We start from the raw sequence: 11,594 nt of genomic DNA on the forward strand, positions 1-11,594 counted from the left end.
AACCCCCCTCCCCCCCCAAAAAATTCTGCCTTTGTTTTTCTGCAATTTGATTATATATACTATGATTTTTCTTCAGATCATGTAAGTCTTTTGCCTTTTATGTATGATTATATTATGTCTTGATGTGGGCCTTTTAAAATTATTCCTACCCACTGTGGTTGCTTTTGAATATCCTATACTTTAAATGTCTGACTCTCAAAGTGAAAATGGAAAAAAGAGGGAAAAAAGTACACAAGGGGTACTGGTCCTTTAAATCCTCTGGAAGAGGCTTCAACTGGAAGGAAGGGTGCAAAAATGACTGCCCCTCTCCTCGTGTGTCTGTGCTTCCAAGATCAGAAACAGCAATCTGCAACCAGAACATAGATTCTCAATTTTTGTAGGACATGATTTTTCTCCCCAGGCTGACTCCCACAAGCTGCCTGGTGCTACTCCAGGAACATGTGCACAGTTGCCTGCACTGGGGGATGATAGCTGTTACCTTGCTGTGAACTGAAATTGACCAAATTTCAGTTCAAGCCTTCACAATTTACTGTTCAATACTTCCTCTGAAAGTTGCAACCCTTTGAATAGACTCTAAAGTTTGAAAATAATGACATCAGACAGATTCTGCCAGTGTGATTGTTATTTAGGTGGGGAGACAGATTTCTAGTGCTTTCTACTGTCTATTTAATTCTGTTGATTAAAAAAAAAATGTAATTTGAAGTTCTTTTTAAGGGCACACACATTTATGAGTTTTATGCCTTCTTCATGAATTGACCCTTTTATCATTATGAAATGCCTTTGTTCTGAAAATTACTTTGTTTAATATTAACATAGCTGCTCTAGCTTTCTTCTCCCTCTCTCTCTTCCTCTCCCCTTCTCTTCTTCTTCTGAACTCCTGGGTTCAAGTTATTCTTCTGCCTTGGCCACCCAAAGTGCTGGAATTACAGGCATGAGCAACCATGTCTGGCCTCCAGCATTCTTTTGATTAGTGTTTGCACGGTATATCTTTTTTTCATCTATTTATTTTAGTTCTAGTATTTCCATTTTTATAGCTTCTGTTTCTCATCTGAGACTTCCTATCTTTTCATTTATTACAAGAACATTTTATCTATTTTATAATACATAGTTATGATACCTTCTTAAATCCTTATCTGCAATTCTCCAAGTCTAGCTTATATCAGAGTTGGCCTTATCTTTTTTCTTGAGAATGAGTCATATTTTCAGTTTCCTCACATGTTCTATAATTTTGCATTGTATCCTAGATGGTGGGACTGTTAAGTTAGGGTGATTCTGATATATTCCTCCAAAGTGTTCAATTTTGTGTGTGTGTATGTGTGGAGAGGAGCAGGCAATTTGGTTGAACTAAACCAAAACTGTAAATTCTGTTTGTTGAAGACATCGCCAGTATCAGATCAGTTCTTTTACCTTAGCTGTGTTTCTTGGGGGTCTTCTCTTTACATGCATGGTTCAGGGGTCAGCCCAAGATTTAGTCCAAGTTATACACAGAATTTAGGCCTCCTCTCCTCTGTGGTCTCTCTTCTTTTAGGTCCCCTCTCACCTCACTTTCCAGTTATGATGATTGCACAGAACTCTGTCCTCTAGTTCTTCAAGTAAAACTGATGGTGAAATTTCTCCTTTTATTTGCTCTATACTTTCTCTAAAAGTTAGTGCGGTGAATACATATGTGAGAGGGGACCCCCCAAAACCTAGATTTATCTTTCTGAAGGTGGGTCCCTTGTAGTACAGGCTTCCCCCACTAGGTGAATGTTCTAGGAATCTGCCGGCATTGGTGTACCAGGTAGCATTGTTGTGAGAGGCTGCGTGCTGCTTTTTTTGGAGATTCTTTGAGAACAGTTTCCCATTTCATGATGGGTGATTTACAAGTGTACCTGCCTACACTATGCTGAGCGTTCAGCAGTTTTTGACCAAAAAACGGCATGACCCCTGTGCTCCACCCTCTCTTCACTGCATCTCGCCCTGAGCCCTTTTTTGGTTTGTTAGTTTCCCCGGATGGAAAAGGTCCTGAAAGGGAAACGTTTTGACGATGTGGAAGAGGTGAAACAAAAAACGGCAGAAGCACAAAAATACATCAAAAAGACGAGCTCAAAACCTGTCTTGAGCCGTGGAAAAGGCATCTGGATAGGTGTAGTGCATCAGACGGACTGTACTTGGAAGGTGACGGGTTTAAACACATAAGAATAAATACACAAATTTTTACAAATAAATTCCTGAGTTTTTTGAGTCCCCTCTTATAGTGTGTGTGTGTGTGTGTGTGTGTGTGTGTGTGTGTGTGTGTGTGGTGTTTTTTGAGTCCCCTCTTATAGTGTGTGTGAGTGTGTGTGTGTGTGTGTGTGTGGTGTTTTTTGAGTCCCCTCTTATAGTGTGTGTGAGTGTGTGTGTGTGTGTGTGTGTGTGTGTGTGTGTGTGTGTGGTGTTGGGACTGTGTGTATGCGTTGTGGGTAGGGTGAGGAATGAAAGAAGGAATACAGTAATAATCAAGCAGTGGGCAAAAGTCCTGGAGTTGAAGTGTTGGTGAGACAGAAGGCTCAGGTGCTGTCCTTTTATGTTTCCCTCTCAAATTTAGCTTCCACTTTGACATAGTTTCCTTCTCTCGGAGGGAATGAAATTTTGTCTGTGGGACCAGATCTTTTTGTCGCAGTGTAGGGATTTTATGAAGTAGGTTCATTTGGAACATATATGCTCATTTACCCCAGGGAGAATTATAGGATTCAACAAACAGAATCGAGGATGAGCTCATGTAACCCTAGAAGAAAGTATGATACAGACCACCCTCTGGGCCTACTGAGGTCACAGATTTTGATGTTTCATTAGCCTTAACATTTGTAATGGCTGGGAAAGCTATTTGGGGAATGAAGTCATAACTGAGCAGTAAAAACATCTCAAGAATTCTTAGAAATTTGTTTCTCTGTCTTCTGACTCCCTAAGATTCATTTTACCACTGAGGGAAATTTGGCACAGTGAGATTTTGCTCATGTTTGCCAGTGGTTATTTGACTGTGAAAAATGTTGAATTCTCTGTAAAGACTTAGAGAGTATAATTTTAAGGAAGGGGGAACATTGTTTTTTGAGTTTATGGTCTTCATTATTATAACATTTTACAGAAATTCTCTGTGTAATAATAGTTCCTGAGTTCCAGCAGATCTTAGGTGCCAGATGGTTTCATTGTAGGGCACCTTGAATGAAAAAAACGGATCCTTTTCCATGTTTGTTTCCTAGACGTATACCTACATAATCTATGTTTTATAATTTATGAATAACATAAAAATAAAGTATTGACCTGCCTGGGCAGGCAAGACCTCATCTCTACAATAAATCAAAAAAATTAGCTGGGCATGGTAGCGCGTGCCTGTAATTCCGGCTACTAGGAAGGCTGAGGCGGAAGGGTCACCGGAGCCCGGTAGCTACCACTGCACTCCAGTCTGGGCAACAGAGTGAGACTCCAACTCTAAATAAATAAATAAATAAATAAAGTATTAGCCTTCACTTAATTTTTTTTAACAGATATGGTGATTTCATTTAAAATAGAATATATTGAAAGTTATTAAAACATTTGAGCATAGCTATCTGAAATGTTAATAGTGCTTTAATGAAATGAAGCCTGATGGTACTTATTAATACCTTACTTTATCTAATTTTTTGATGGAATAATCTATTAGCATCATTTAGAAGTAAAAAAGTGTAACAATAAAACAGCATAAATTCTCATTCTCACTTTTGTCTCCCTTTTGTCCTGCTCCTAATTCTCTCTGCCCTAGTAGGTAACCACTATTGTTCATCTTTTGGAGAATGTGTGCGTGTGTGTGTGCACATGTGTATAGGATTGTGTGTGTATATACATACATACATGCATACAGAAAGGAGACTTTGTTTTCCTTGCTAGTTCCTGGTGCTGAAGTTGCATTTTAATAATATACATGTGCATCATTCTTAATTCCTTTAGTGGTCTCTGTAGGCCTGGAGATATTTTAAAACATCACATCATCACATTATTGGATCCAGTGCTTTTACTTTCTTAACAGAGTTGCACTAATGTGGTTTTATTGTTTTATAAAAAGCGTCCATTTTCTGGAAAGTGGTCTTGTTAAATATTTTATTATGGGTAATTTGATTTTCTAGATGTGGCTAAAGAGTTAGGGATTGATTCCTTTACCAGCTAAGTGAATAGCTCTGGGGTGGAATCTAAACCTGATAGGAAATTGCATTCACGGTGGTTTAAATTTGTTTTCATTCTCTCTCTTTCTCTTTAAGGTAGGGGAGTATTACTGAAAATACATATACTCAATATGTTTGCAAATATTGTTAGAACTAGTGGCAGTTACTTCTTAAATGTGGTACATAATTTTTGTCATTGCAGTTTATTTCATCTTAAGAGTTTTGCTTATTTTATACTCTTGTATTCTAGGCAATGGAAAGAAACAAATTTCTAAGAAAAAAACTTCAGATAAAAAAGGAAGGTATCAGAGGGAGTGTCCTCAGCATTTTCCTCTTGAAGACATTAAGCAGCGGAAAGTATTGGATCTCAGACGATGGTAATGTGGTTATGTCAGTTTTAGTTTTAAAAATATGTAATATATTTTGGCAACAATTTTTTGTTTATAAATTAATGAATTATATGTATAATGAGTATTTTAAATTTTAAAATCATTTCCAGGATTTCTAATTATGAAAATTATACTACAAATGTTTGGAGTAGATTAGTAATGAGCTATGCCTGTGTTTCCCAGACTTGACTGGTCACTAGAATCATTTGTGTGATTCCACATAACTGCTATTCAGATTTGACAATTGTTAAGCTTTTTAAATTTTATTTTGAAGATGTGGGGTACATTTCAGGGTTAGGTATACAAATGTTCATTGTGCAGGTACCCTTGTTGATGAGGTGCGCCCTTCCCTCCCCTAGCAGTTTCCCTCAACTGCCAATCCCTCCCCCCCTTCCCTAGCAGTTTCCCACTACTTCCAATCCCTTTCTTACAGTATTATGATAATTGTTCAAAGTTCACTTGTGAGTGAGAACAATGGTACTCTGTTCTTTGTTTCTGTGATGGATCACTGAGTATGATAGACTCTAAATCCATCCAAGTTGCTGTGAAGTCCATATGTTGGTCTTTCTTGATGGCTGCATAATATTCCATTGTGTATATGTACCACATTTTTTTTTAATCCAGTCCAGCTTCAATGGACAGCAGGGTTGGTTCCATGTTTTTGCTATTGTGAATAGAGCTGCAACAAACATGCTTGTGCAGGTATCTCTTTGGTAGAATGATTTGGGTTCCTCTGGGTATATTCCCAGTAGGGAATGCTGGGACATATGGAAGGTCAATTTCTAGTTCTTTCAGGAATTGCCACACTGTCTTCCAAAGAGTTACACTAGTTTGCATTCCCACCAGCAGTGTAGAAGTGTTCCTTTCTCTGCATCCTCCCCAGCGTCCGTTGTTGTTTGTTTTGTTAATGATGGCCATTCTTACTGGGATTAGGTGGTATCTCAATGTGCATTTCTCTGATCATGAGTGAGGGCTGAGCACATTTTCATGTGTCTGTTGGAATGTCCTATGTTATAGGTTTATTTTATTTATTTATTTAAGAGACCAGGTTTCTCTATGTCAGTACAGTGGCACAACTATAGCTCACCGCAACCTCAGACTCCTGGTCTCAAGAGATCCTCCCGCTTCGGTCTCCCAAGTAGCTGGGACTACAGGTGTATGCCACCACACCTAGCTACTATTTTTATTTTTTATGGAGATGGGGGGCGGTGATCTCACTGTGTGTCCTAGGCTGGTCTTGAACTACTGGCCTCAAAGAATCCTCCCACCCTGGCCTTCCAAAGTTCTGGGATTACAAGCTTCATCCACTATGCCTGGTTTGGATTTTTTTTCCTTTTAGCTGTCTAAATTTTTCATCTAACCTCAGTATTTGCTATAAACTAGAAGTTGGATATAAATACTTGATTCGATTTAGATTAAACATTTTAAACAAGAATATTGCTTAAGTGATCCTATGTACTACATGTCGCTTCATATGAGAAATCATATAGTATCTGATTGTTCAGTATTAGCAATTCTAAGAGTGGTGACAGCCATATTCCACGTTGACAAATTCTTTCCTCTCTACTACCATCAAGTAATCAGTTGGGTAACAGAGTAGCATTAGATGTTTCAAGTTTTCATTAACTTCTCACCGTCTGGGTTTTAGCCAAACTCTTTGATGATCCTCATCTGAATCCTTATTGCTAAATGATTATGTTTCAAAATTTTATCATTCCTTTTACTTTTGTTACCTGGTCTTCTTCTGATAAAAAGAGCTTTTATTTCTCAACTGGGACTATTTGGCTACCTATTCTAAAGAAGAAAATATTTAATTTATGATAGCCTTGAAAATTACTGATCTCTGATTTGAGTTTTAAAGATTCTTTTTTGGTGAGGTTTTAGAAATATTAGATTTTTATCACATATGTTGGACCTTTTATTGTGGACTGAGAATACAGAGATGATATCAAAGACATGGTCTTTGTTTTCCCAAGGTTTAAAATCTGGTTGAGAAGAGAGGAGTAAGCAGAAAAATGCAAAATATCTCAGGCAGTTTTTCACATGATGAGTATGAATAAATAGCCAACTATGAAAGGAGGTAATGTTCACCAAAATGCTTTATTAAGGAGCTGCATCTTAAAGGAGGAAGTATAAAGGGACAGAATGGTGAAAGGTCTTTGAATGAATTGGTGGAAAGTGTTTGGCATATTGATAATGCTTAGTGATCTATCACAGAAACAAAGAACAGAATACCATATGTTCTCACTCATAAGTGGACCTTGAACAATTATAATACTATAAGAAAGGGATTGGCAGCTGGGTTTGGTGCCTCAGCCTGTAATCCCGTGCCTTTGGGAGGCTGAGGTGAGTGGATTGCCTGAGCCTGCAGGTTCGAGACCCGCCACTTGGCGAGCCCTCATCTCTACAATAAATCAAAAATTAGCCGGGTGTGGTAGCATGCACCTGTAGTTCCAGCTACTTGGAAGGCTGAGGCGGAAGGATTGCCGGAGCCCAGCAGGTCGAGGCTGCGGTGGCTGGGAGCAGCCACTGCACTCCAGTCTGGGCGACAGAGTGAGACTCCAACTCAAAAAAAAAAAATAAATAAATAAATAAATAAAAAGAAAGGGATTGGCAGTAGTGGGAAACTGCCAGCGAGGGGTGGGGATGAGGGATTGGCAATTGAGGGAAACTGCTAGAGGAGGGAGGGGCACACCTCATCAACAACGGTAACTGCATAATCAATGTTTGTATATCTAATCCTGAATTGTATCCCACATCTGTATAATAAAAAAATTAAAAAGATAATAAACAGTAGACTAACTTGTCTAGAGTGAGGCTCAGAGAAGCTAAGAAACTTTCCCAACACCACATGACTAATAAGTAGAGGATCTTATATTAAAACTGGAGAGTCAGACTCCAAAGTTCATGCGGTTTCTTTATAACATCATGATCTATTTTTTGGATATCAGGCTATGAAGATTTAGGTATTTTTCTGAGGTAGAGATAAGCCATTGGATATAATAATATTCCTCCTCCTCCTCCCCTCCCCCTCCTCTTGCTCCAAGACAGAGCATTTTAAAAAATTATTTTTATAGAGATAGGGGTCTCACTGTGTTGCCCAGGCTGGTCTCAAACTTCTGGCCTCAAGCAATCCTCCTGCCTCGGCTTCCCAAAGTGCTGGGATTACAGACATGAGCCATCATGTTGGGCGGAAACTTCTTAGCAAAAAGATATTTTACAAAAACAAATTGGGAGTAGTTAGTATGTAGGATGTACTGGAGAAGAGATACTAAGTAAGTAAAATACATAAATTTTACTTTCTTTGAAAAAAGGCTTTGTTCATTTTTGCTTCTAATCCCTTAGATATAAGATTTGTTTTATCAACAAAAATACATAATTATATTTTAACAGAATAACATGTGAGGCCATAAAGGCTTGGACTAGGAAGGATAGATAAGAGAAATACCTTGAAGAAGAAAAGATTACCGAGACTACAAACTTATTTCCCACTGAGAGCATTACAAGATTAGGGTTGGAATGAAAAGACCTGTAGAAGGTAGTGAATGTTGGTAAAAATTTTACCATTGTCATGAACAAGAGTAGTAAAGAAGTTTGGACTGATGAAAACTCTTAAGTAAACCTCTCTTCCCCTCTCCTTTTTTTTTTAATGCTTTAAGACCAAAATTAATGTTACAATAAATTAATACACCTATGCATATAATACTTTTTTTGTAAACATACATAAAGATAGGTTTTGTAACATATAAAACACTATATAGTATCAGATTTGTAAAATAACTGCAAAGATTGAATTCTGGCCAAAATGTTAACAGCAGAGAAAAACAAATTAAGTAAATGAATGAGTTGCTTGTCCTTCATGAGCATGGACCATATAGCATACGATTACAAGGAAAAGCTTCTTTTTTTTTTTTTTTTGAGTTGGAGTCTCACTCTGTTGTCCAGACTGGAGTGCAGTGGCCGCTCCCGGCCACCGCAGCCTTGAGCTACTGGGCTCCGGGGATCCTTCCACCTCAGCCTTCCAAGTAGCTGGAACTACAGGCCTGTGCTACCACGCCCGGCTAATTTTTTAATTTATTGTAGAGATGAGGTCTCACCAAGTTGCCCAGGCAGGTCTCAAACCCACGGGCTCAGGCAATCCACTCACCTCAGCCTCCCAAGACACAGGATTACAGGTTGAGCCACCAAGCCTGGCTGGAAAACTTCTTAACATTGGACTTGGCAATGATTTTTGAGATGTGACATTGAAAGCAGAGGCAACAAAAGCGAAAACAGACTAAAGGGATTGCATCAAACTTAAAAAAAACCTGTGCATCAAAGGAAACAACAGAGTGAAAGCCTGTAGAATAAGAGAAAAAAATTTAAATCATATATCTGACAAGAAGTTAATATCCAGAATATATAAAGAACTAAACAACAAAAATATCAAATTTGCTCAATTAAAAAATGGGCAAAAACCTTGAAAGACATCTCTCCAAAGAAGATATACAAATGGCCAACTAGCATATAGAAAGATGTTCAATATCACTAGTCATTATAGAAATGCAAATCAAAACCACAGTGAAATGTTCCTTCACACCCATTAGAATGGCAACTATCAAAAAACCAGAACATAAGTGATGGTGAGGATGTGGAGAGACTGGAATCTGTGTGTACTGTTATTGGGAATATAAAATAGTACAGCCACTATGAAAAACAGTATGGAAATTTCTCAAAAAGTTAAAAATAGGACTACCATATGATTTAGGCAATCTTACTTTGCTTTATATATACAAAATCATTAAAAGCAGGATCTGGAAAAGATATCTGCACTCCCATGTTTATTGCAGCATTATTCACAAAAGTCAAGGGATGGAAGCAACTGAAGTGTTCATCAGTGGATGAATGGATTAAAAAAATGTCATACGGTATGTACATATGTACACTGGAATATTATTCAGCCTTAAAAGAAAAGGGAAATGTCATGCTAAGATACATGGATGAACTTTGAGGACATTGTTCTCAGTGAAATAAGCCAATCATAAAAAGACAATTACTACATGATTCCACTTTTAATCTAAAGTAGTCAAAGTCAGAGAAAGGGAAATGTCAGGGATGAGGAAGGGGGAAAAGGGAGTTGTTTAATGGGGGTAGCGTTTCAGTTTAGCAATATGAAAAAGTTCTAATCTGTTGCACGTTAATGTGCATAGAGTTAGCACTACTGCACTGTACACTTAAGAATGATTAACATGATACATTTTATGTTATGTGTGTGTGTTTTAACCACAATTAAAGAACAAGACAAAACTGAAGGAAGACTCAACAAATTTGATGATGAAGTGTTGAAGCACTTAGTATATTATGTTGTGACCACTATTATCTGTTGTGTCTCAGCGTCCCAGTGACTGTCTGGTTGTAGTTCACTATAGCAGCCAGTCCGAGGGAGTGAAGCTTCATCTGTATTCACAGCCACTTCCCATCACTTGCATTATCACCTGAGCTCTGCCTTCTAGCAGATCAGCGGTGGCATTAAATTCTCGCAGGAGTGCAAACTCTATTGTGAACTGTGCATGCGGGGATCTGGGTTATGTGCTCCTTATGAGAATCTAATGCTGATGATCTGCAGTAGAGCTGAGGCAGTGATGCTAGCACTGGGGCACAACTGCAAATACCGATTAACATTAGCAGTGAGGTCTGACTGCGCAAAGACCACAATAAATCAATTACTCACAGATTCATGTCAAAATAATAATTTAAAATTTTCATGATGAAATTACTATTATTACAATGTAATAATAATGGAAATAAAGTGCACAATAAATGTAATGTGCTTGAGTCGTCCCAAGACCATTCGCCCACCCCTGTTCATAGAAAAATTGTCTTCTACAAAACCCGGTCTCTGATGCCAAAAAGGTTGGGGATCGGTGATCTGTAGATTCAAGGGTCATTGTTGATTTGTCAATATGCGTATTATATGTATATATACAAATATATATGCATACATATCATTTTCTTTCTTAATTAACTTTTTAGGCAATACTGAAATTGGGCTTACTGATGAGAAGTCTTGTTTCTCCATTTCTTTTGGCCACCCATGAGCACCTTCATTAGAAAGCAGTTAGGAAGAGATAACTTGAAAGCCAACCTATTTCTTTCTTAAAATAGGATAGACTGTTTCTTTTCCCTTCTGTTCACATTAGCCTCAGTTTCTTGCCTTGAATCATGAATATTTTGAAAATTGTCTGGGTTACCCAGTACAACTGGATTTTGCCATGGAAGGATTTTGTGTTTCACTTTTAAAATTCTCTGTGTCAGGATAACCAATACTAAATAGCTTCTCATCCAGGGATTTTAGATGAACACAGTGGTGATAAATGGATGTTGTTCTTTTAGTCTGAGCTGAGGAATCTCTCTGAGGAGTTGATACATGGAGGGTAATGCTTTGTCTCCCCAGTATTTCTGATGTTTGTAAATAATCAGTTTATGTAGCTTATCTAGGAATTTACACCAAAATTTTAATAGATGATGTCTAAATTTATATACCATTCATTTTTTTCATATTGGTTTGGATAACATCCACTATGTCCTACTTAGCTCTTTTTATTAAAATGAATATTGTTATACATTTATGACGTGATTAACAGGTATGAAAATATTTTAAGTGAATGAAGATTTTATGTTGATTTGTATGATCAGAGTTTTCATTATAGTAACACTTAATTGCCATGAGTTTTATATTTCTAGTATGCATGTTTGGAATTTATTCAAGCTAAGAAAACAGTCTTTTGTTTTCTCAGGTACTGCATAAGCCGACCACAATATAAGACATCTTGTGGCATCTCCTCATTAATTTCTTGTTGGAATTTCTTATACAGCACAATGGGAGCTGGGAAGTAAGTATGTCAATTTATCAGTACTCCCAAACTCCAATTTCAAAAGTGATTTGATGTTGCTTTTTCTATAATGGAAGATCTTTAAGAATAGATTTTGATGATTGTAGCTTTGTAGTAAAGTTTGAAATCTGGTATTGTGATACCACCTGCTTTGTTTTTTTTGCTGAGGATTGTTCTGG

At 37.5% G+C, this 11,594-nt stretch overlaps 1 protein-coding gene across 1 annotated transcript in view; it reads left to right on the top strand.

Moving 5' to 3' along the window:
• Positions 1-11,594, top strand: part of BIVM (basic, immunoglobulin-like variable motif containing) — a 42,054-nt gene that overhangs the window by 11,716 nt on the left and 18,744 nt on the right. Inside the window, exons 5-6 of the mRNA XM_008065009.2 lie at positions 4,405-4,531; positions 11,320-11,415. Of these exons, the coding sequence (XP_008063200.1) occupies positions 4,405-4,531; positions 11,320-11,415 (223 nt within the window). The remainder of the gene's footprint in view (positions 1-4,404; positions 4,532-11,319; positions 11,416-11,594) is intronic.

The sequence above is a fragment of the Carlito syrichta genome, unplaced genomic scaffold (assembly GCF_000164805.1).
Source record: "Carlito syrichta isolate Samal-C Ts95f unplaced genomic scaffold, Tarsius_syrichta-2.0.1 Scaffold308132, whole genome shotgun sequence".
Lineage (NCBI taxonomy): Eukaryota > Metazoa > Chordata > Mammalia > Primates > Tarsiidae > Carlito > Carlito syrichta.